The 25,065-nt window shown below is 44.9% G+C and overlaps 2 protein-coding genes across 16 annotated transcripts in view; one reads left to right on the top strand and one right to left on the bottom strand.

The window, feature by feature from the left end:
- crocc (ciliary rootlet coiled-coil, rootletin) overlaps positions 1 to 16,044 on the top strand; it is a 31,773-nt gene extending 15,729 nt beyond the window's left edge. For 7 of the 14 annotated variants that reach the window (XM_073936838.1, XM_073936834.1, XM_073936837.1 and 4 more), the window contains 21 exons: positions 1 to 60; positions 136 to 329; positions 403 to 530; positions 2,405 to 2,574; positions 2,653 to 2,832; positions 3,910 to 4,044; positions 4,471 to 4,614; positions 5,013 to 5,251; positions 5,922 to 6,081; positions 6,167 to 6,334; positions 6,467 to 6,902; positions 6,982 to 7,148; positions 8,901 to 9,021; positions 9,488 to 9,651; positions 9,728 to 9,943; positions 10,113 to 10,337; positions 11,114 to 11,263; positions 11,515 to 11,715; positions 11,818 to 11,949; positions 12,780 to 12,821; positions 12,973 to 16,044. The exon at positions 1 to 60 is cut by the window's left edge and continues 171 nt beyond it. In XM_073936838.1, coding sequence (XP_073792939.1) covers positions 1 to 60; positions 136 to 329; positions 403 to 530; positions 2,405 to 2,574; positions 2,653 to 2,832; positions 3,910 to 4,044; positions 4,471 to 4,614; positions 5,013 to 5,251; positions 5,922 to 6,081; positions 6,167 to 6,334; positions 6,467 to 6,902; positions 6,982 to 7,148; positions 8,901 to 9,021; positions 9,488 to 9,651; positions 9,728 to 9,943; positions 10,113 to 10,337; positions 11,114 to 11,263; positions 11,515 to 11,715; positions 11,818 to 11,949; positions 12,780 to 12,821; positions 12,973 to 13,221 — 3,681 coding nt within the window. In that variant the 3' untranslated portion in view covers positions 13,222 to 16,044. Of the gene's footprint in view, positions 61 to 135; positions 330 to 402; positions 531 to 2,404; positions 2,575 to 2,652; positions 2,833 to 3,909; positions 4,045 to 4,470; positions 4,615 to 5,012; positions 5,252 to 5,552; positions 5,654 to 5,921; positions 6,082 to 6,166; positions 6,335 to 6,466; positions 6,903 to 6,981; positions 7,149 to 8,900; positions 9,022 to 9,487; positions 9,652 to 9,727; positions 9,944 to 10,112; positions 10,338 to 11,113; positions 11,264 to 11,514; positions 11,716 to 11,817; positions 11,950 to 12,779; positions 12,822 to 12,972 lie in introns of those variants that run through there. The other 7 variants (XM_073936840.1, XM_073936836.1, XM_073936839.1 and 4 more) reach the window with 3 other exon arrangements.
- Positions 16,045 to 16,092: 48 nt separating this feature from the next.
- mfap2 (microfibril associated protein 2) lies at positions 16,093 to 21,829 on the bottom strand. Of its 2 annotated transcripts, none has more exons than XM_073936554.1 (9): positions 21,791 to 21,818; positions 19,979 to 21,180; positions 19,749 to 19,799; positions 19,591 to 19,623; positions 19,437 to 19,484; positions 19,302 to 19,343; positions 17,983 to 18,070; positions 17,483 to 17,556; positions 16,093 to 17,396 (listed from the first exon to the last, which is right to left on the bottom strand). In XM_073936554.1, exons 2-9 carry the CDS (start codon positions 20,013 to 20,015, stop codon positions 17,293 to 17,295), a joined length of 477 nt encoding a protein of 158 aa, XP_073792655.1. In that variant the 5' UTR covers positions 20,016 to 21,180; positions 21,791 to 21,818; the 3' UTR covers positions 16,093 to 17,292.
- Between the last annotated feature and the right edge of the window lie 3,236 nt (positions 21,830 to 25,065).

Genomic DNA, 25,065 nt, shown 5'->3' with positions numbered 1-25,065 from the left:
GAGACGGAGCTTCAGACGGCGCAGGCTGACAGAGTCAAGCTGCAGGACAGAATTACACAGGTGTGTGTGTGTGTGTGTGTGTGTGTGTTTTACTGATGTAAACTCTGTTTCTGATGTGTGCTGTCAATCAAACAGCTGATTGGCCAAGTGTCTGGTTTGGAGGCGGAGCTTGCCTCCCTCCGCGGTGAAGGAGAGCGGCAGAGTGCTGCTCTTGAGGAGGTGGGGCAAGGGAGGGCGGAGCTAGTGCGGGAGAGGGCGGGACTTCTGGTTCAGCTGACCGCATCAGAACGAGAGAACGCCAGTCTGACGGAGGAGCTCGCAGCCTTCAGGTGCACAAACACACCAGTGTCAGCGTCTGTTTAAATGTACGTGTGTGTTTGACTGACCGGTGTGTGTGTTCAGGACGGAGAGGGAGGCTCTAGAGACCAGTCTGTTCGAGCTCCAGCAGCAGATTAATCTGATGGAGTCTCAGCGTGAACAGCAGGAGTCTGAAAACCAGAGCCTGAGACTGCGCACAGACACCATCACAGGTACAGCAGACCGAGAGAGATGGAGAGAGAGAGAACTGCAGCTCCTGACGATAACCGAGTTAACGGAAACAATTGGCGGTACTCAAGTTGACGATAACCGAGTTGACGAAAACAGTTGACGATAACAGAGTTGACGAAAACAGTTGACGATAACAGAGTTGACGATAACAGAGTTGACGAAAACAGTTGACGATAACAGAGTTGACGAAAACAGTTGACGGTAATCAAGTTGACGATAACCGAGTTGACGAAAACAGTTGACGGTAACAGAGTTGACGATAACCGAGTTGACGAAAACAGTTGACGGTAATCAAGTTGACGATAACCGAGTTGACGAAAACAGTTGACGGTAACAGAGTTGACGATAACCGAGTTGACGAAAACAGTTGACGGTAATCAAGTTGACGATAACAGAGTTGACGATAACAGAGTTGACAAAAACAGTTGACGGTAATCAAGTTGACGATAACCAAGTTGACAAAAACAGTTGACGGTAATCAAGTTGACGATAACAGAGTTGACAAAAACAGTTGACGGTAATCAAGTTGACGATAACAGAGTTGACAAAAACAGTTGACGGTAATCAAGTTGACGATAACAGAGTTGACAAAAACAGTTGACGGTAATCAAGTTGACGATAACAGAGTTGACGAAAACAGTTGACGGTAATCAAGTTGACGATAACCGAGTTGACGAAAACAGTTGACGGTAACAGAGTTGACGATAACAGAGTTGACGAAAACAGTTGACGGTAATCAAGTTGACGATAACCGAGTTGACGAAAACAGTTGACGATAACAGAGTTGACGATAACCGAGTTGACGAAAACAGTTGACGATAATCAAGTTGACGATAACCAAGTTGACGAAAACAGTTGACGGTAATCAAGTTGACGATAACCAAGTTGACGAAAACAGTTGACGGTAATCAAGTTGACGATAACCGAGTTGACGAAAACAGTTGACGGTAATCAAGTTGACGATAACCGAGTTGACGAAAACAGTTGACTGTAATCAAGTTGACGATAACGAAGTTGATAGAAACAGTTGGTGGTTACTGTGTTGACGATAACAGTTGACGGTAATAGAGTCGACGATAACGACGTTGACAAAAACAGTTGGCGAAATGTGAAGTATGACAGTACAGAGTCGACACATCATTGATCTACTATTGTTGAATCCTAAACATTATGAGAGAAGTATAATGACACCTCAGTGCCTTCCAGAGTTTCCTGCCACAGGAAGTGACATCGCTTGTAGCAAGTCACATGCTTTTCTCTTAGTGCTTCCCAGATTAATCTGCCGTTTTATAACTGATGTACCAGAGTTGAGCTGAACGCAGACACACACACGCGCACACACACACATATACACACACACATGCGCACACACACACATGCGCACACACACACATATACACACACATGCGCACAAACACACACACACACACTACATGTGTTTTTATGACTGAATGACAGATAATACTGGAGACAGAGTTTCATGCTAATGTTTATAGAAATCAGCAGCGTAAACACACATACTGTGCACAAGCCATGCACACACACACACACACACACACACACACACACACACTGTACCTGCAACTCTGGAATCAGCCAGGTACACGTGCAGATAAGACAAGCAGCACACCTCCATCAGCACTGAAGCAGAGGAGGGCTTCATTCTTTACATACGACCTTCACAGAGGTGTGTGTGTGTGTGTGTGTGTGTGTGTGTGGGTGTGTGCGTGTTTGTGTGTGTGTGATTGTGGTTGTGTTTGTTTGTTTGTGTGTGTGTGGGTGCGTGTTTGTGTTTGTGTGTGTTTGTGTGTATGCGTGCGTGTGTGTGTGTGTGTGTGTGTGTGTGTGTGTTTAGGGGAGCTGAAGCGTCTGCGTGCTGAAAGAGAGCAGGTCGTGTGTGAGATGGAGAAGCAGAAGGAGGCTCTGAAAGATGCGCTGTCAGCCGTGCAGCAGGAGGCGCAGCGAGCCCAGCGCACCGCCCTGTCTGACCACCAGGAGGAGCTGCAGCGGCTGGCCAATCAGAAGGTCAGCCGACACCTGACTGATGAAACGTTAGGAATCATGAGGCGTTGAGCTGTCTGACTGACCCTGTGAGTCCTGCAGGAGGCGCTGCGCTGCAGTCTGGAGGCCGAGCACCAGGGGGCGCTGCGGCGGCTGCAGGAGCACCAGGAGGAGCAGAGAAGCCGGCTGCAGGAGGAGCGAGACCGGCTGCAGGAGGAGCTTCGGTGTCTGCAGCGCGACTGCGACCAGAGACTCCTACAGGCGGAGACAGACAAACAGCAGGTCAGAGTCGCGCTGGAAGCTCGTGTGTAGAGTTAACATGCAGAACAGCAGATACATTTCAAAACTGCTCTATTCATTTTCCTGAACTGGACCAGTACACAACAAACCTGTCATTCACAGTAGACTGGGTCCAGGGCTAAATGTGACAGGGAACATTTGATTCTGTTTCAATTTAATTGTTGTTTAAATGAATGTTAAACTCTTTAAATGGTAACAGAAGTGATGACAGTAAAAGAGGGGACTAGAACAGAATTGACAATAATGACGATAACCGAGTTGACTACAATAACAGCTGACTACGTAACTGAGTTGATGACGGTAACAGAGTTGACGATAACAGAGTTGACTACAGTAACTGAGTTGACGACGGTAACTGAATTGACGATAACAGAGTTGACTACAGTAACTGAGTTGACGACGGTAACTGAATTGACGATAACAGAGTTGACTACAGTAACTGAGTTGACGACGGTAACTGAATTGACGATAATAGAGTTGACTACAGTAACTGAATTGACGATAATAGAGTTGACTACAGTAACTGAGTTGACGACGGTAACAGAATTGACGATAATAGAGTTGACTACAGTAACTGAATTGACGATAATAGAGTTGACTACAGTAACTGAGTTGACGACGGTAACAGAACTGACGATAACAGAGTTGACGACAGTAACTGAATTGATGATAATAGAGTTGACTACAGTAACTGAATTGAAGATAACAGAGTTGACTACAGTAACTGAGTTGACGACGGTAACAGAACTGACGATAACAGAGTTGACTACAGTAACTGAGTTGACGACGGTAACAGAATTGACGATAACGGAGTTAACGACAGTAACAGGGTTGACATTTTCCATCATGTTGTGCTTTAGCTGCAGATGCTAACCTCAAACCAGACTCCACATGACGTGCCTAAAACACAATTTTATCTATTTTCATCATATTATTGTTTATTTTAAACATCACAGTAACAGAGTCGACACATAATTAATCTATTGGTGCATTCTAAACACATGCTATATTGTATTTCTAATGATGTCCTGATGTAATGCTGTGACGTCTGGTGTTCAGGCTCTGTCTGTGAAAGACCTGGAGGCGGCGGTGCTGTCGGAGAAGCTGAGCACTCTGCAGGCGGAGCTGAGTACTGCAGCAGTGGAGCTGGAGAAGCTGAACCGAGAGACGGCGGCGTTTAAAGACCAGGAGCGGGTCAGCGCACAACCACAACAACGTTTTCCATCCAGAGTCGTAATACGCATTATTTCTATAATGTCAACATATGGCCATCTCCATATTGTGATATAACGTGACGAGAGTTTCATTCAAGTACTGAAAACGGAATGCTGGGTAGGGGGCGGGTCTGTGCATCACTTAGTCATACCAAAACAAAGGTAAAAGGGGCGTGGCCAATAATATTGTGTCTGAAATGCCATCATCAGAGAAGGAGCCAATACAAACGCAGATGCTCAGACTGAAGATTAACCTAACACATGTTGTATTTTAGGATCACACGTAATTTCAAAACTGGATAGAAACTTTGCTATTGTTGCAGGTTCATAAGTGCTGTATTTACTCTGTAATCAGTGTGTGTGTGTGTGTGTGTGTGTGTGTGTGTGTGTGTGTGTATGTGTGTAGGCTGTGGTTGCGTCTCTGAAGGCTGAAGTGCAGGATTTGCGCAGTCAGCTGCAGGACGCCGCGGCTGCACACGGCCGAGAGCTGCGCAGACTGCAGGAGAACTGCGGAGACCAGCAGACGCGAGCCGACGCCGCACTCACAGAGGTCACGCATTACCTGTATCATGCTGCCGAAATGTGCATCCTTTAATCCAGTGCTTGACGTAATCTCAACTGAAACACCAAGAGAGGGCGGGGCATAGAGTAGCTCCTCCCCTTTAGGAAAAACAGCCAATAGTGTTTAGTTTTCTCACAGCTCTGCCAGTGAGAGTGGATGAGCTCATCAAACGAACAGCCAATGAGAAGAAGGGGGTGGGGCATGTCAGCTACTAGAGAGCATTTGATTGGTCAGACGAGCTGCAGACTTCATATCGAGTTTACATCTCCTGAATGTGAATTTTACTCACTGTTTTGGAGATATCCTGACGGATTCTAACGTGTAATAAACGTTTAATTTCACGTGACCTAAACAGCAGAACTAAATGAGTGTTTTTGGTCCCGCAGTTGGAGGAGTGTCGCGCGCTCCTGTCATCCGTGGAGGAGAGCCGAGACGCCGCCAGACGAGAGCTGCTGGAGGCGGAGACACGTTTCTGCCAGATACGAGATGCAGGGGAGGGGCATAAACGAGAAGAGGCGGAGCTACGGCGCTCCCTCAGTGATGTCACCAAGGAGAGGGACGCTCTCAGCCAATCAAACAGCCAGCTGAGGGAAGCCCTGAGAGCAGCAGAGACTGAGAGAATCAGGTGACGGAGGACTCAACGCATATATTACTATATTATCACGCAATTCAGAAAAGACGTACTGAGGTATTAAAGGTGCTGGATGTAAGCTTTTGCCTAAAATGCCGTGATGTGCTATTATGCAGATATTTAAAAAGCATGCTAGTACATGTTTGTTCATCTGAAAATCAATGCTAACGTCAGATATTTTGCTTTGACAATGCGCGTCCGTGTCATAACGTCTTTGTCTCTATAAGCAGCTCACCCGGTTATATTTCAGCACTCCGGGTTGCCAGATGGTGGAAAACAGTGTGTTTCATTTCAGCCTTGAAGAATGTCAGTGTGTGCAGACGCAGCTGAACATGCGCCCTCTGGAGGACAGCAGCAGCAGATGCAGAACTGAGCCATAAACATACACATGAGGGGCGTTACTGAGCCAATAATACGAATATTACCAACATAAACATCAGCTGTTTGTGTCGTCAATCTGGCAACCTGTGTGTGTGTGTGTGTGTGTGTGTGTGTGTGTGTCAGGTGAAAATCCCTCTCCAATGTTTTGAATTTGGACTGCAGTACCGAGTTGAACCACTGGGGGACAGATCTACAGGCCTCCTGAATCGCGCCTTTGATTGATTTGTGTGTGTGTGTGTGTGTGTGTGTGTGTGTGTGTCTGTGTGTGTTTGTCCTTTGTCAGTGTGAAGCGTGTGTGTGAGGAGCAGCAGCAGAAGCTGTGTGTGCTGGAGGAGTGTGTGTCGTCTGCGCAGACGGAGGTGTCGGAGCTGCGCAGCTGCCTGCGGGAGGTGGAGAAGTCCAGACTGGAGGCCCGTAGGGAGATGCAGGAGCTGCGCAGACAGGTGAGTGTGTGTGTGTGTGTGTCTGCCTGTGTGTGTGTGCAGCAGCAGTGCAGTGATCTTCAGTCGTGTGTGTGTGTGTGCGCAGCTGAAGGCTCTGGACAGTGAGTGTGTGCAGCAGCAGCAGCAGTGCGGGGATCTCCAGGCGCGTGTGTGTGTGGAGCAGCAGAAGCAGCAGCAGTGCAGTCGAGAGCTGATCACAGTAAAGCAGAAACTCGCAGACGCAGACACCGCCACACACACACTGCAGAAAGAGGTCAGTCAGACACACACACACACACACACACTGCTTTGAGAAGCTAAAACTAGCTGAAGCTAACACCAGATGTGCTTGTATTGCTGTGATATTTGCACGTCCTCACTCTCTCGCGCGTGTGTGTGCGTGTAGCTGTCGCTCCTGCAGCGGCGTCTGGCCGAGAGCGAGGCGTGTTTGCGCAGTCGTGAGCGTGAGCTAGCGTCACAGCTACAGGAGGCTAGCGGCGCGCAGCAGAAGCTCCAGGACGAGGTGTGTAAGCTGAGCGTGCGCTCACAGACGGCTGCAGACGCGGCTGCACAGGTGCAGCTGGAGCTCAGTGCGGCACAGGGTCGACTGGCAGCCACGGAGGCGGAGCTTTCACGAGCGGAGGCGGGGCGTCGTGACCTGGAGTTCCGCCTTTCCAGTCTGCAGTCGACGCTCACTCGTACGCTAGGCATCGGCGCCAGTGGGCGGAGCAGCAGCAGAGGGCGGAGTCCCACAGGCTCCTCCCCTTCCTCTTTGACCTCAGGGATGATGTCTCGCCATCGGAGCGTGTCTCCGCTGCGCTGCTCACTATCGCCACCTAAAGGTCAGAGCCGGTACTTTCTTTAAAAACCCGATCAGTGAAAGCCGTCTTCCAGTCTCACGCTCTCTGCTTCCTCCATCAGATGTGGCCAATCACGTGTCTCCTGATAGCTCCATGATGCTGCGGCCGCTGTCTCCAGAGCGCAGTGATGCCCCGCTGCCCGTCGCCCTGCCCGACCTGGAGCCGCAGGAGCTGCGCAGCCGTCTGAGGGAGTTCCTGCTGGAGCTGCGGGAGGCACAGAGGGAACGGGTGACCGATCACACGCCTCACACACTCATATACAGCGGGGGAATAAGTATTGAACACACGCTCATGTTTTTCCCTGGGAATAATATTTGTAAAGGGGCTGCTGATGTGGAACTGAAGCAGAAACAATATGAACATAAGCACAAAACAAAACTAATCTGAAAGAGGCAGCTCAGAGACGCCCCTTATATGGAGAATGAAGCCTCATGCACTGCTCAGATGTGTTTCTTGCAGACTGAAGACAGAATTCTGAGTTATGAAGTCGCAATTAAGACTTATATAGTCGCAATTCCAACTTATAACTCAGAATTGCGACTTTATTACTCTGAATTGCGACTTTATTACTCTGAATTGCGACTATATAACTCAGAATTGCAACTATATAACTCAGAATTGCAACTATATAACTCAGAATTGCGACTATATAACTCTGAATTGCAACTTTATTACTCTGAATTGCGACTATATAACTCTGAATTGCGACTATATAACTCTGAATTGCAACTTTATTACTCTGAATTGCAACTATATAACTCTGAATTGCGACTTTATTACTCTGAATTGCGACTATATAACTCAGAATTGTGACTATATAACTCTGAATTGCGACTATATAACTCTGAATTGCGACTATATAACTCAGAATTGCGACTTTATTACTCTGAATTGCGACTATATAACTCAGAATTGCGACTTTATTACTCTGAATTGCAACTATATAACTCAGAATTGCAACTTTATAACTGAATTGCGACTATATAACTCAGAATTGTGACTATATAACTCAGAATTGCGACTTTATTACTCTGAATTGCAACTATATAACTCAGAATTGCAACTATATAACTCAGAATTGTGACTATATAACTCAGAATTGCGACTTTATTACTCTGAATTGCGACTATATAACTCTGAATTGCGACTTTATTACTCTGAATTGCGACTATATAACTAAGAATTGCGACTATATAACTCAGAATTGCAACTATATAACTCAGAATTGCAACTATATAACTCAGAATTGCGACTTTATTACTCTGAATTGCAACTATATAACTCAGAATTGCGACTATATAACTCAGAATTGCGACTTTATTACTCTGAATTGCAACTATATAACTCAGAATTGCGACTTTATTACTCTGAATTGCGACTATATAACTCTGAATTGCGACTTTATTACTCTGAATTGCGACTATATAACTAAGAATTGCGACTATATAACTCAGAATTGCAACTATATAACTCAGAATTGCAACTATATAACTCAGAATTGCGACTATATAACTCTGAATTGCGACTTCATTACTCTGAATTGCGACTTCATTACTCTGAATTGCGACTTTATTACTCTGAATTGCGACTATAACTCAGAATTGCGACTTCATTACTCTGAATTGCGACTTTATTACTCTGAATTGCAACTATATAACTCAGAATTGCGACTTTATTACTCAGAATTGCGACTATATAACTCAGAATTGCGACTATATAACTCAGAATTGCGACTTTATATATCACAATTCTGACTTAATAATTTTTAAAATTTAATTAAACTTTTCATTATTCAGTGGCGGGAACAGGCTTCCATAGTATCTCGATGGTTATATGGGTCTCATCTATCAGATTTGAGCTTTTTTTCTGTATTCTCTATTGGGTTCAGGTCAGGTGATTGGCTGGGCCATTCTACAGCTTGATTTTCTTTCTCTGAACACATGTAATAATTTTGATGAATTGATCATGTGACGTCCACAGGACGAGGTGAGGGGTCAGCTGGGGTCACTGCAGGGGGAGTTACAGGAAGTGACAGGAGAGAGAGACTCCGCCCACGAGCGCCTCACTCAGCTGCACAACACACTGCAGGAATGCCAAGAGGGTAACACACACACACACACGATGACACACTCACACAACGTTTACAAATACACACTGAGCAAATACACATGCATACACACACACAAACACACATGCATCCACAAATGCATTCACATACATATACACACAACTGCATGTGTACACACAACACATAAACATACTCACACACTCATACACACATGCACACTCTCACACACATGCACACAAACACTCATACACACACTCATCTCACAGTCGCATACTAACACACACTCAGACACAGTTACATATATACACACACACACACAAACAAGCAAACAAACTGTTCATCAGCACACACACTCGCAGACGCACACGCTGGATGTTTATATAATGTGAACAATAATGATAAGCAGGCAGATTTTCACAGAGCGTGGAGATGTCAGATCGGTCTGCTGTTTTTAGACACGTGTGTGTGTGTGTGTGTGTGTGTGTGTGTGTGTGTGTAGAGAAGCGTGCAGCGGATGCTAAGCTGTCGTCGGCTGAAGCGCAGCTGCAGGAGCGTGACGAGTGTATGCGGAGAGCAGAGCGGGAGCGGCGAGCGCTAACCGAGCGAATCTCAGAGCTGGAGCGGCTATTGCTAAACACCGACACCGAGCGCAAGCGTGTGGAGGTCAGACGCCGTTTACACAACACTGCCGTATGATTGTAGCTGCTATGCTAATGTTAGCACATGTCGCCCCCTGCAGGAGCAGTGCAGTCAGCTGCGCGCGGGAGAGGCGCGGCTGGAGGCGGAGCGGCGGCGGCTGTGGGAGGCGCTGGAGGCTGCAGAGGGGCGGGGCACACGGGTGGAGCTGGGGAGGAGGAGTCTAGAGGGAGAGCTGCAGCGAATCAGACGGAGTCTGGCTGAGAAGGAGGCGGAGATTCAGACGGCACACCAGAAACTCGACAGCGCCACCAAACAGGTGAGGGAAGATTACACTGCTCACTTTGCACATGGACGCTATAATGAGCACAGCTAACCATGATCACCCCAATACAAGCTGTAATGACCACTGATTTATTTACTGTGTGTGTGCGTGTGTGTCTGTGTGTGTGTCTGTGTGCGTGTGTGTGTGTGTGTGTGTGCGTGAGGTGTCGGAGGCGGAGCTGCGCGTCTCCTGTCTGCAGCGGGAGCAGGAGCGTCTGACTCTGCAGCTGTCGAAAGCTCAGGATGGGGAGCGTCTGCTGCAGGAGCGAGTGCTGTCTCTCTCTCACAGCCTGCAGGAGGCCACAGACGCTCACAGCGCCACCCACAGCCGTCTCACTGCACTGCAGAAGAGCCTGAGCCAGGCGGAGGGAGAGCGCAGACAGCTGCAGGTCAGTCAGACAGACAGACAGACGATCAGACAGATGGTCAATGAACCGACCGACAGACATAGTCAACAGACGGTCAGACAGACGGACGATTGACAGAGGAACAGATGGACTGTCAGACAGACGGACGCTCACACAGATGGTTGATGGAGAGACGGTTGACAGATGGTCAGACAGACAGGTCCAACAGACAGACGACAGACGAACAGATGGATGGTTAGAGAGATGGACGAACAGACAGATGAAACAGTCAGATGGTGGACAGACTAACGGACCGTCAGACAGACAGTCAGACAGACGGACGAACAGATGGATGGTTAGACAGACAGTTGACGGACAGACGGACGGTCAGTTAGACAGATGGACAAACAGACAGGCGGACAGAGAGATGGACAATCAGATGGGTGACAAACGAACAGATGAACAGTCAAGACAGATGGACAGACAGGTAGTCAGACAGATGCTCGACGGACGGAAATTCAGACAGTCGGTCAGACAGACAGACCGATGAACAGACGGATAGTTGACACACGAGCAGATGGACGGTCGAACAGACAGACAGACAGACAGGCGGATGGTCAGACAGACAGACAAATAACTGAGAGACAGTCGGACAGACACAGATGGATGATAGATGGTCAGACGGACAGCAGACGAACAGTGAGACAGAAGGACAGACAACTGGTCGGGCCGACACATAGAAACACACACACACACTCATTCAGCTGAGCATCAGGTGTGTATCCTCTGTTGCGCGCGTGTGTGTGTGTGTGTTGCAGGAGCGTGTAGATGCACTCAGAGCCTCTGCTGCAGACGGGAAGCGCAGTACAGACTCCCTCACTGAGCGCGTGCAGACGCTGCAGACGGAGCTGAAGCAGAGCCAGCAGAGCAGAGCAGATCTGGAGACGCAGCTGCACAGCACACAGCAGGTGAGGCGATCACAGCACCACACACAACTAGAGCAGAACAGCTCCTCCAACCCTGCGCAGCAAATAACTGCACATTCAGACTGCTCAAACTCCCGTCCGGCACTCGAGCTCAACTGGAGAACTGAGAACTCTGAAGGGGGAAGCGCTGCTCGTGTCCTCCGTGTCTCTTACAGCTGTGGCAGTAGTCGCTCTCCCCGCGCAGCCTTCATGTGTTGATTAGTGACAGTACTGATCTCTCCTGCTGTCGTCAGGCTCTGCGTGTGCGCTCCGAGACTCTGGCCGCGGCTCAGCTCGGTCTCCAGGCTGCGCAGATAGACAGGTCGGCTGCTGAGGAGCGTCTGCGCAGTCTTCAGAGAGCTGTCGCCCTGCTGGAGACCGAGAAGAGGGATGCAGAGAGACAGGCTGTGAGGATGGAGAAAGACAGGGCGGCACTCAGGAGCACACTGGACAAGGTCACACACACACACACACACACACACCTGTCTGTCTCTCTCTGTCTGTCTGTTATCTATTTTTCATCTGTCTATTTCATCTGTCTATCTGTCTATTTGCAGGTGGAGCGTCAGAAGCTGCAGACGGAGGAGAGCAGTGTTCGTCTGAGTGTGGAGAAGAGTCGCCTGGACCGATCACTCAACAGCACAGAGCAGGAGCTGCAGGACGCACACACACAGATCACACTGCTGCAGGTACACACACACACACACACACACACACACACACACACACACACACACACACAGATCACACTGCTGCAGGTACACACACACACACACACACACACACAGATCACACTGCTGCAGGTACACACACACACACACACACACACACAGATCACACTGCTGCAGGTACACACACACACACACACACACACACACACACACAGATCACACTGCTGCAGGTACACACACACACACACACACACACACACACACACACACACACAGATCACACTGCTGCAGGTACACACACACACGCACAGATCACACTGCTGCAGGTACACACACACACACACACACAGATCACACTGCTGCAGGTACACACACACACACACACACACACACACACACACAGATCACACTGCTGCAGGTACACACACACACACACACACACATAGATCACACTGCTGCAGGTACACACACACACACACACACACATATACAAACATGTGTTTCTCCATCTTGACGAGACGGCCTGCTCATAACACATGCAGGAGTGTAGAGCTCCAGGAGGAACACGAGCGCTCCTTCAGGGGGAGAAAACGCTTTAAGACCTCTTTGACAGTGACTGTGTATGCTATATGCTGTGTGTGTGTGTGTGTGTATATGCTGTGTGTGTGTGTGTGTGTGTGTGTGTGTGTGTGTGTGTATGTGTGTGTGTGTGTGTATGTATGTATGTCTGTGTGTGTGTGTGTGTGTGTGTGTGTGTGTGTGTGTGTGTGTGTGTGTATATGACAAATTAACAGTGAGTGTGTGTGAATGATTAACAGTGTGTGTGTGTTTTATGCTGTGTGTGTAAGGAAGAGTTAGTCGGCATCAGGCAGAGGATCGGTGTGTGTCAGGTGAGTATGAGCTGTGTGTGTGTGAGTGTGTGTGTGTGTGTGTGTGTGTGTGTGTGTGTGTGTGTGATGAGCTTCTAGCGCAGTAGAGCGGCGGTGGAGGGTTAGCGCTGCTCCTGCTGTGTGTGAACTGAAGGTGGCGCTGCTGTTTCAGGCTCAGCTGGTGGAGATGGAGCAGAGTCACTGCGGCTGCGAGCACCAGAGCCGTCAGCAGGAGGAGGCGGAGCGGGAGGCGGAGCGACTGCGGGTCAGCCAGAGAGAGGCGGAGCGCACGCTAGCGGCCCGCGAGAGAGCACACCGGCAGCGGGTCAGAGGTCTGGAGGAGCAGCTCAACACCCTGAAGGAGCAGCTGCAGCAGGAGATCCGGAGGAGGAGTCCGGCACTGCCCCCTGCGCTCAGCTGACCACGCCCTCCACTGACCACACCCTCCGCTGAACACTCCCACTGCCCCCCGCACTCAGCTGACCACACCCACTGCTGACTGCAACCTCAGCTGACCACACCCTCCACTGTCCCCCACTGACCACACTCTCAGCTGACCACACCCTCTACTGGCCCCGCCCCTCAGCTGACCCCCGCCAACATTAAACTTACTTATCACACTGTTTAGCCCAGTGGGGGGTATTTGACCCAGCCCAGCAGTTAGAGTGTAGGGATCACGAACACGCTTTATAATCCTTAACTTACCCAGCATGCTACAAGCAGATGTACCTGTGTTGATCTGAAACACGAATGTTTATGATATTCAGACCAACTAGACATCCTACAGTCCCATGATGCACTGCCAGCGTCTCTCGTCCACCTGTTTGTGGAATGTTGCATAAAAACAGCTGAACTGAAATGCCAAGATGTGCACAAATAAAGCAGAGAACTGCCCATAATCTCGAACAGATCACAGCATCACGGTTCAGGACACGCGTGACCCGCGGATTAATACAGTTTACAGGTAGAGCAGATGAACACATTTAGATCATTCACTGTCATCACTGGACTGTGGAGAGACTTTCAACCAGCACAACAGCACACGCTCCAGAACACAATCACACACTGCAGCTCAACCACGCTCGGACATGAAAGCGTAGGCAGCATTACAGCATTTCACCAGTAGGTGGCGACAACCAGCCAGAAATACAGCGCTGAATAATTCCTCAAGAATGAGCATGTAGCGATGAAAGATGAAGAACTGGAGCATTTATTGAGGATCAGACTACAGTAATCATGGCTTGTAGAAATGAGAACTGAGCTGCACATTGAGCACTCAGTAACAGGGAATCTTTCACAGCACTCAATATTTCACAGTTTATTTTATTCAGCTGATTATTTCTGTTTTATTTGTAATGAAATTAAGCTTTCTCAGGTCTGTGCTGTTTCTGTAAGAGAGGGAAAGCTAATTATATTCGTCTCCTCTTATTGGCTGATCTGAAAACTGATTTGGTGACGAACCGTGAGCTCTGTGATCCATTACGCCACTAGTGTACACACACTTCAGTATTTAGAGAGCTCACTGGCTATGCGTTTCCGCACAGCATTATGGGTAGTGTAGTTTTTAGGACATAAGCGCAGTTAATGTGAAGAGATTAATGAACATTCCGTCTTGCTCAGCGGGTCTGCTTTTAAAGCTTCATGAGTTTGATATTTTCTGAGTATTTATATTCTCACTGAAACAGATATTAATGTTGGATATTTTAAGGGCCAAGACTTTTTTACACAGATTATTACAATGCTGATTCAGGCCTGTAGCCAGGGGTGGTTCAAGTGGTTCGGAAGACCCATCCTCCACTGACAGGTCCAGAATTTGTCCCATACATGAGCTCATTTGTCTTATGCCATCATAAATACGGAAAGTAACCCATCGAAGAAAGCTTTAAGATGGAAATCTGACGGAACTGAAGTCATCTCTCACTACTGAGCGACTGTATTGCTGATAAATAGGAAAGGCATTTTACAAGTAACTTATTCTAAATCTGGGACATTATTATTAAAAGAAAAATGACTAATAAAAAGCAACAAGAGTTAATTCTGAAGATTATTAAAGTTCATTTAACTAAATTTGGCTATTGTCATCTACGAATTTACTCTTTACGAGAGATGCTGAAAAATTGGGAAGCTCTACGTTATTATTGTTATGTTTTATTTTATTATTATTAACATGGAAAAGATCTGACGGAGGACAGTCGAATGTGCTGGCCGGTTTGACAATAGACTAAACCGTTTTTAATTAAAACTTTAACAGATTTCTTTTCTCTAATGATACTGAATTTGTATTTTTAAAATAATAAGTATAAATAAAGTTTTTTTCACATTGCTTTATTCTAAATCTTTAGCAAATGTTTTTGGTAAAAAGTGTGGTTATGATGAGCATCCAACAAGCTAATGCAGACACAAATAATGCTTAAAATGCACTGTTAAATGGAAATTCAGGTGAATACCTGCAAAAAAAGTGCACTTCTTGTGAAAAAGAACCACCCCTTCATTAGGCTGACTGCAGGCCTGTAATTAAGCACAGATTATTCCTAATATGACCCTACTGTAATCCTGTTTGCATCACTGTAATGTGAAGTGTTCATGTGTTATGAATGATCTTCAACATTGACACACACTTGAATATTTCACTGTAATATTTATATAGCATTAGTGTTTTTAATACTCACTAACTACTCTTAATAGATAGTGAAACGCGTCGTGAACCTGTTTACCGTCTGTCACGCATACTGCTGTTTACCATAGTTTACTCACACTTAAGCGAAACTCCCCGAGTTGTGGACTCTTACCGTCGAGATCGTCGATACTGAAGTGTCGAGTTTGATGTTGATGTAGGATTGTTTACTCAGCAGATGAGAAACTTGTCTCGGGTTTGTTCAGATGTCGTGTTGATTGTTTGAAAGGTTTGACAGAGTTCCGATGCGGCGGCCGCGCGCTTTTAAACCCCCGCAGCGCGCGCATACATTTAAAATAACGGACTCCAACTGACAGCATTATTGGCGGCAATTCACTAACGGCAAAATAGATCAGTCATGTTGTTTTAATACTGTCTGCGATAATATTACGGTGCGAGTTACTTACACTTATTACAAAATACACTATATAGTCATCACGCTTTAGAGCTTTTACTCGGACACATTATATTTAAATGATTAGTTCACTAGTGTTTTTCTTTATGTGTGAATCAGAGATGATTTTGTAATGTTACTTTTATACACATTAAAATGACTTGTAAATGTGTAAAGCTGTAAGTCTGTTCTTTACAAACAAAGCTCAACACTAGTTAAATGTACAGTACAAAAAATGTTTATTAATAAATTGCAAAAACCACTAATATTACAGTAAATGGTGAGTATACGGAAGCCGAACCCAGTTCATCAGGTGGTTCTTGATGAGGGATCAGTGCTGGTGGGTCTTGACCCTTTGACCTGAGTTCAGTGAAACTCACCGTAAGACAAAATAAACAAGTAAACAGCACTGGACGATGAGCAGACGATCTCTCTTCCTCCTGCACCAGTGTAACGAATACAATAGCACCATAATATTCTGATTATTACAGTTTACATGAGCCCAGAAAACAAGAAGAGTCTGATGGACAGAAACACCACGCAGGTACACAAACACTGGATTACACACACCGCTGCTTTCTCTGAGGTGGCCACTAGAGGTGCTGTAGCACACACCAGCATAACATGTCTGCACATTCAGTTTCCTCTGTAGCTAATTTAACGAAGACATTAGCTGCGTCCGAAATCACATACTAACACACTATATAGTACGCTAAAAACAGCATGCAAGCGGAGTAGTGTGTCTGAATTCAGCAAGCGAGAAGTTGCCAGATGACCGACCGCTACTGAGATTCTAATACTGAAATATAAAGTGCGATCGCATAATGCGCCGCTTACTAATTAATTAATGGGATTGAAGTAATGCGAGGTCATGTGATCATGACAAATAGCCAATGTAGTAAGTCCGACTTCCATTCATTTTATATGGCCAGCCTGATAAGTATTTTACGTTTCGTCAGATTAGTGACGAATTCATACGAGTTCAGTTATACGAAAATATGATTTTAAAAAGGGGGCGTGGCACCCCAACCGTCATTGGGTGATTAGCAAATCGTACTAATTTGTACTAAATAGATCGTACGAATTAGCCACTAACTCAAAAAGTTACGAATTGCTGTGATATTGCATTGATATGGAAGGTACTTTTCTAATGGTCCTGTAGCAAATTCAAACGAAGTACCTACTCGAGTAGTAGGCGATTTGGGACGCAGCCATAGGTGAGGTTATTAGCAGCTACTTGATGACTAGCACATCAGGTTTAGTGTCGCAGACATCTGACAGAAGTTCTAGTGTTAAGTTGTGTACAGGGTGTGTGTTCGCATACATGTGTAGATGTTCTGTCCTATAGCTGTATTGTGTCTGAAAGGCAGTACCAGGGCTTTGTGTGTGTGTGTGTGTGTGTGTGTGTGTGTGTGTGTGTGTGTTTAGCAGGATCCACAACTCCTGGCGCAGTTGCTCCCCATCGCCCCACACTGGCCAATGTGCGCCATTACACCACAGCGGGGGAACTGGTCACGACACAGATCCGCTGCAGGAGACAGGTCAGTTTAGTGTGTGCTCGATACACCATAACAGTACTCACACACACACACACACACACACACACACACTCACCTCTCAAGAGCTCCTCATGTGCACACACCGTCCGCACACACACCTCCTTATTGATCAAATACATTCTGCGCAGACTGACACACACACACAAAGCAGAGCCGTTAACGCATGTGAGTGCACTTGAGAACAACCACTATGGTTTTGGACACTAGAAATGGCTACTGCTTTAGGTAGTGCACTGTTAAGGGTACAGGGGGCGATTTGAGACACAGCCCTGCTTAGTTAAGCTCTAATGTGGAAAACACTGATGTCACAAAGCCAACATGCATTATGGGAGATGCAGTTTACAGTCAATATCCGATATTTAAACAATAGTAAAGCTGAGTTCACACTAAACGTGAAGCACCGCGTCACTCGCTCTAGATTCTCCATTGGAGTTGAGTTGACTGTGGTTGTAATCTACTCGCACACATCCTTTAATTCACATTTGTTGTGACTCGAATGCTCCGCGGGCCAGAAGATAGTGATATGTTGAGGTCAGCATGTTTATTTACACTGACCTGTAGAAGCAGATGCTGTTCAGACACTGTTTACACGGCTGATGGACAGAATAGAGCCGAGTGCAGGGATACTGCTCCTCACGACAGTCTGACACACACACACACACACACACACACACACACACATCAGGAGCGAGACAGCAGATTATATACCAGAAAATACACTGTTATTAGATAATAAGAGCTCATCAAAAGATTTTTAGTTTAACAAAGTTTTTAAGGAAATACAGTCAAGAATAGCTTGGCATGTTAATATAGCACACTGCTAAGTGCTAACATGTTCATAACTGCTAGTATTTATGCATAACTTAGCATGTTTCTTCAATGTTTAGCACAAGGCAAGCATGAATTAACACATTGTTAGCATGTTTAGAGTGAATTAGCATGTTATTAGCATGTTGTAACACTTAGCATAAGTTAGCATGTTGTCGCGTGAAGCACAGCTTCTGCAGTAAAACAATGAGTTTAGCCGATGTCTTTTTAAATGATAAAGCCTGATTTAACGTGTACTGAATGTTGCGCCATCAAGTGAAGCGTCTTTATGTACTCTCGCTAGCACAAACCAGTGTTACTGTTGACATATTTAGCCCATGGCTAGCATGAACAGTATGGTATTTTTATTTTTAACATGTTGCTAGCAATGTGTTAGCATAAATGAGCCAGATGCTAATATTTGTCCTGCATTTTAACACATTGTTAGCTCTTGTGTAGCTTGTTTAGCGCATACCGCTAGATGAACCAGACAGATGGGTGCATAGACTAGAAATATTACATCCAACAGAAGCTTCCCAAGGCTTCTGAGAGTTTAAAGGGCTAGTTCATCCAAAATAAAGAACATTCGGTCATCATTTACTCTCCTTTTACTTGTTCCAAATCTGTTCCAAAACAAAATGAGATATTTAGAAAAATGTTGGAAACCTGTAACTACTGACTTCCATTGTTTTTTGTTTTTCCAATGGTTACAGGTTTTCAGCGTTCTTTAAAATATCTTCTTTACTGTTTAACAGAAGCTCAAAGCTTTGTAACCACTAGCGGCGAGTAGATTTAGATATGTGTGAACTTTCCCTTTTAAGTTTATTGGCTTTACGATTGTCGTTTTTAGGAAAAGCGAACGTCCGATCAGTCTGAAAAGACATAGCCGGCCAGGTCAGAGCAGGCCGAATGACTGTGCCAAGTCTGCTGACTGTAGACGTGAGGCTGTGGGAGGAGTAGCAGTCAGAAAATGAATCTCAGAAGAAGAATTTTGAGTTTCCGCCAGAATAATGAAGTATATAAACACTGCTGGATGTCCAGGCTCAGTGACCCCGTTACTCTCTTACCCAGCGGTCCAGGTTCAGTCGGCTCTGTCTGTACATCCAGCGCTGGAATTAAAAACACCACATTGATGAAAATAAACCATAAATATGAAGGTAAATATATATAATAAAGCAGGAGGTGCTGAGTGAGAAGCGCACCGTTCTGTTCAGGCCCTGACGTCTGCGTCTGTAATATCTGCTGCTGGTCTGGGGATGAGAAACACAACAGCTGTGGTAAATATAAGATTATTAACACACACGTTCAGCTGGAGGCCGTCTGCCGCTGAAGAGATGCGCCGCTGCTGTCACTTACAGAAGAAGGGGTTGTCGTAGTTGTTGCTGTTACCTGTGGGCAGGAAGCACAGGCGATGTGTGTTTAGTGTGTGACGGACAGCAGAGAAACTCGAGTGCAGATACACACACTCACACACACTCACACACACACACACACACACTCTCACACACACTCACCGAAGATGTCTGTATAATCCTCATCATAGTTCTGCACCTGAGCCAGCAGACCTGCAGAAACACAGCAGACCGTCAAGGTGCGTGCGTGTGTGTCTGTGTGTGTGTGTGCGTGTGTTTGTGGGCGTGTGTTTGCGTGTGTGTCTGTGTGTGTGTGTGTGTGTGTGTGTGTGTGTGTGTGTGTGTGTGTCTGTGTGTGTGTGTGTGTGTGTGTGTGCATGTGTGTGTCTCACCCGGCAGTGACAGCAGAAGCAGGTAACAGAGTCTCATGGTGTCTGTGGAAACAAACAGATTGTCCTTCACTGCTGCTCGTCTTCAGTGAGGCTGATTGCAGGCCGTGTTCAGGTAAACTACAGTGTTCTGGATGTGTGTGTCAGTGTGTTCGTCTTCAGCATATCTCTAATCTAGAGGCTCTAATACAGAGACAGCATGCACATGCACACAGCTCCAGCCATGTCAGTCCAGTGGTCAATAAGCGCTCTCCATCTTCCGTCAGTGTCGCTAGAAGATGACCCCTCAGCAGAGTCACGCTCCAAATAGCAAAATGACCCAAACGCTTTCTTTTATTGGAGGGAGCGAGATGCTAACGGTCTAATCTGATTTAATGATCTACGCTAAGCTAAGCTAAAACTGCTCCTGCCAGACCGGGAGATCAGCTGAATGACTCAACAGTGGTGAAACTACACAGAGATGTAGAGGAAACCTCCCAACAACCATACTGCTGCAGAGAACTGCTGTCTGTCCGTCTATCTGTCCGTCCGTCTGTCCGTCTGTCAGTCTGTCAGTCTGTCAGTCTGTCTGTCTGTCTGTCTGTCTGTCAGTCTGTCTGTCTGTCTGTCTGTCTGTCAGTCTGTCTGTCTGTCTGTCAGTCTGTCTGTCTGTCTGTCTGTCAGTCTGTCTGTCTGTCTGTCTGTCTGTCTGTCAGTCTGTCTGTCTGTCTGTCTGTCTGTCAGTCTGTCTGTCTGTCTGTCAGTCTGTCTGTCTGTCTGTCAGTCTGTCTGTCTGTCTGTCTGTCAGTCTGTCTGTCTGTCTGTCTGTCAGTCTGTCTGTCTGTCTGTCTGTCTGTCTGTCTGTCTGTCTGTCAGTCTGTCTGTCTGTCTGTCTGTCTGTCAGTCTGTCTGTCTGTCAGTCTGTCTGTCTGTCTGTCTGTCTGTCCATCTGTCCGTCCATCCATCTGTCTCTCTATCTGTCTGTCTGTCTATCCGTCTGTGCGCCCTGTCGCGGCCCCTGAGACTCCTGCACTCCTCTATTGTGCTGTTTTTTTTTCTTCTTTTCTCAGAACCGACCCTCCAGCGCCACACACACACACACACACACACACACACACACACACACATTCCTGTCTGTCTCTCGCTTCACTTCCTAGAAGACTTTTCTGCACTCTTCATTTCCCTTCTCCTCTTCTGTCTCTCTCTCTCTCTCGTTTTCTGACCTCCTGGTGAGACGAACACACACACACACACACACACACTCATTCAAGACATATTTCTTCAGCTTGTAATATCAAACCATTAATAGTCATGCAGACATTGATCTGTTTAACAGAACACACACACTCAATGTAAATACAGTCTGTGTGTGTGTAGACATTCCTCAGCGTGTGTGTGTCTGTGTGTGTGTGTGTGTGTGTGTGTGTGTGTGTGTGTGTTGTAGCATATGCTGTACCTCACATCTGGGAGTCATTAAACCCCCTTTAGACCCTCCCCCAACACACTCTCCCACACGCGCACACACACACACACACACACACACACACACACACACACACACACTCCTGCTCTCTTCATTAACTCTCATCTGTCTCGTTAAAACAAGTTTTTGTTCACTCTGTGTTGTCTTTCTGCAGGAAACTCCTCATCTCTGCACCTCAGAGGAATGTGAACTCATTAAGCGCTTCAGTCGCAGCTCTGAGAACCCAGCAGTGTAGCGACATGCAGGCTAACACACACACACACACGCACACACACACACACACACGCACACACACGCCTCCTCTAATGTTTACATGAATGTTCTGATGATAATATGAGGAATGGATCGCTCACCTCTGACTCAGTCCTCTGTTGCTCGACTGATGCTCCAAACTCAGCGGCTCCGAGGTTTCAGCTTCGCCCCGCCTCTGACTCCGCCCACCGCACGCTCAGCCCCGCTGACAGAGATGTGCATATCCGTCCAATAATATCCAGCTGCAGGCCCGCAGAGCCACACACGTTTTAGGCACACACAATCTAGGACACAGAATCTTGGCAAACCATATATGGTTACGACGGATGTTAATGTTATTAACGTCTTCTTGGACATCGTCATCAATATATTTTGATATATATGGTTAACATTGTACACAATAAACAATAGCGTTTACTTCACTTTATTTTACAAATATTGCGATAGAGACGGCCAAATGGGGAGCATTGTTTCCGATCGCCATTCAATATAATAGACTGAACAGTTTTTAATCAGCTATTATAGCTAATCAGTCATTATTATCTGACAATAATATAGCAGATACTCGTTTGCTAGCCTTGCTGAACGATCTCATTTGGACAGGTTTAATTTATATAATGGATTAATTTTTGTGGAAGGAAATAATTGCAAGTTAATATAGACAATAATACATTATATGTAATACAAATCTTTTTACATGTAACAAATGTATAACACTATATTAATATTTTACTCAAGCAATTGAATCGTTTATTTGCTTAACTTTTTAATAACCTTTTAATAAGTGATTTCCCACATTTAATACTGTAGCAATGTATAGTAAGCAATAAATTGTTTTTAACCAAAATATTGCCATAGGAACAAATTAACTATTAATAATAAAAAATTATAAGTAAATATATATATATATATATATATATATATATATATATATATATATATATATATATATATATATATATATATATATATAACTAACAGCTGTGACAGTTTAGCAAAAGGTATTTGTCTATATATAAACTCTATATATAATTACAATCAGATAATCAGTTAAGATAATCAGTTTATAACTATATATATTGTTTAAATGATTAACTATAGTAGGCTAATTTATTTTAAAGTGACATATTATTGTTTGCTTTTTATATTTTACAACAAAGTGATTTTAACCAAGTATAATAAGATTAAGATCCTGAATTAGTTTATTACACTTAATCTAACATTTATACGGTCTATATTGTTTTCTTTGTGTATGTGGACAAATGAATAAAGTCATAAGTGTCTTTAACCAGTTATTTTTATTTACATAATTTGAGTTCAGAAACCGCAGAAATGTTAAAATGATCCTAACGATTTAATAATAATAATAATGACTGAAATGGGAAACCATACTTGTGAAATTCTATTGACCTTATTCTAAAATGCGGAAGTGCGCCTGTTTTCGCGATTGTCTTAGAAGTTCCGTTTCAGTCGCCTATGGGAGAAATGACAAGGAATAATAAACGGCAAAAAACGGTCAAGCTACTTGCTCTACAAACAAACGTTTGCATAACTATACAGACCAAGTAGAATAATATAACAAGGAAATATCAGTTTGCAACATTAAACAGCGAAACGAGCAGTTTTTAATGTCTAAAAATGAATGGAAGTGAATGAGACCGGAAGTCTCGTGCCAAAAAGATTCAAATGGCAGCGCCCGCTCGTCTGCAGAGAATAAGGTCAATAGGTGGCGATAATGCTAAAGAGTTAGTTACCATATATGGTTTGCCTAAATCGTGAGTCCTAGATTGTGTGTGCCTAAAACGTGTGTGGTTCTGCGGGCCTGCAGCTGGATATATCTCTATCCGTCCGCCGTTCTCCAAAGAGCGTAAATATCTGTTTATTGTGTCTTTTATACAGCTAATATTCCATATAAAACTCTCATATATCTGTTCTGCAGTACTGTGCTGTGAGCTCGTTTGTAAATGACCCAATTGACCGTTGACTGATCACGTGACTCCTTATAAACCGCTAACTTCAGATGTAACCGTTTTATGAATATATTATTATTATTATCATGTTGGTTTTGGATCTTAAAATTATTAACAAGCTAAAGTTTACATTATTAATCTTCTTATTTTATTAATTTGATGTTCACAAACTTTCAAAAAAAGATTTTTTCAATAGTTTTTAAAAGAATGTATCTGAAATAGTCGTCCTAATATAGAGATTAAGCTGTTAGAACAGTTCAGTTGTACAGTCTTTATATACATGATGAATCATGTGTAAACCCAAACTGCTTTCATTTCAGCTGTGTTCTGATTTGCCGTTGATTTTCTGTATTATGTGATGCGTGTTTGGATTTGGATTACGAGATCACGAATTATTATGTAATATCTTAAACAGTTCTAGACACCTAAAGTTTAATGAATGTGTTTAAATCTGAAGCGTAGACTATAATCTGCTTATATTATTAGTTTGATAATCACAAATGCGAAAGTCTGTATAATAAAAGCTGCTCCTATTGATAGTTCTTAATCTGAAACAGTAATAATAACGAGAAAGCTAGTGAAACTCTTCATTTGTGAGTCTTGTGTGCATTTGCGTAAGCGTAAACCTCATTCATTTGAAATATGTTGAATATATTCATATTAAAATCAATAAGTATTAGATAATTAGTTGATATTTTTGTTTGAATCTGAAGCGTACACTATAATCTGCTTATTTTATTACTGTGATATTCACAAATGCAACTTCTGAATATGAAATACTGCTTTATGTCACGTTTTATCAGACATAATAATATTAGAAAGGCGAGTAAACCTCTTCACTCCTGCTGCGCCATTGAAATCTTTATTAAATGAATGAATCTTGTGCAGAACTCATTAATTATGCGTTTATTTGAATCTTTCTGTATGTGATGGTGTTTATCTGTCGTTATGTAAATTCCCGCTCTCTCGGCGTCATGTTTTACTAAATATAATATACCTGGAGGGCATCATGGTGGTGCAGTGGGTAGCACTGTCGCCTCACAGCACTCAGGTCTCTGGTTTGAGTCCCAGCTGGGTCAGTTGGTGTTTCTGTGTGGAGTTTGCATGTTCTCCCTGTCTTGGCATGGGTTTCCCCCACAGTCCAAACACATGCACTATAGGGGAACTGATCAACTACACTAGACGAATGAGTGTGTATGAGTGTTTCCCATTGATGGGTTGCAGCTGGAAAGGCATCTGCTGTGTAAAACATATGCTGGAATAGTTGGCGGTTCATTCCACTGTGGCGACCCCTGATTAATAAACAGACTAAGCTGAAGGAAAATGAGTGAATGAATGTACCCAGAGCAATACCAACACAATGAAGACACACGAGTGAAGCAGTCGGACACTGATCAACAGAGCGG

Source organism: Danio rerio, chromosome 22 (genome assembly GCF_049306965.1).
Source record: "Danio rerio strain Tuebingen ecotype United States chromosome 22, GRCz12tu, whole genome shotgun sequence".
Classification (NCBI taxonomy): domain Eukaryota; kingdom Metazoa; phylum Chordata; class Actinopteri; order Cypriniformes; family Danionidae; genus Danio; species Danio rerio.
The sequence above is the reverse complement of the archived record's forward strand: the minus strand, read 5'-3'. Positions and strand labels throughout refer to the sequence as shown.

What these genes read in the sequence shown, in the direction of transcription:
- mfap2 (XM_073936554.1), bottom strand. Translation starts at nt 20,015, where the DNA reads ATGAGACTCTGTTACCTGCTTCTGCTGTCACTGCCGG. An exon ending in GGATTATACAGACATCTTCG is followed by an intron (nt 19,624 to 19,748) that starts GTGAGTGTGTGT and finishes TCCTGCCCACAG; the next exon opens with GTAACAGCAACAACTACGAC. An exon ending in GTCAGGGCCTGAACAGAACG is followed by an intron (nt 19,344 to 19,436) that starts GTGCGCTTCTCA and finishes TTTTAATTCCAG; the next exon opens with CGCTGGATGTACAGACAGAG.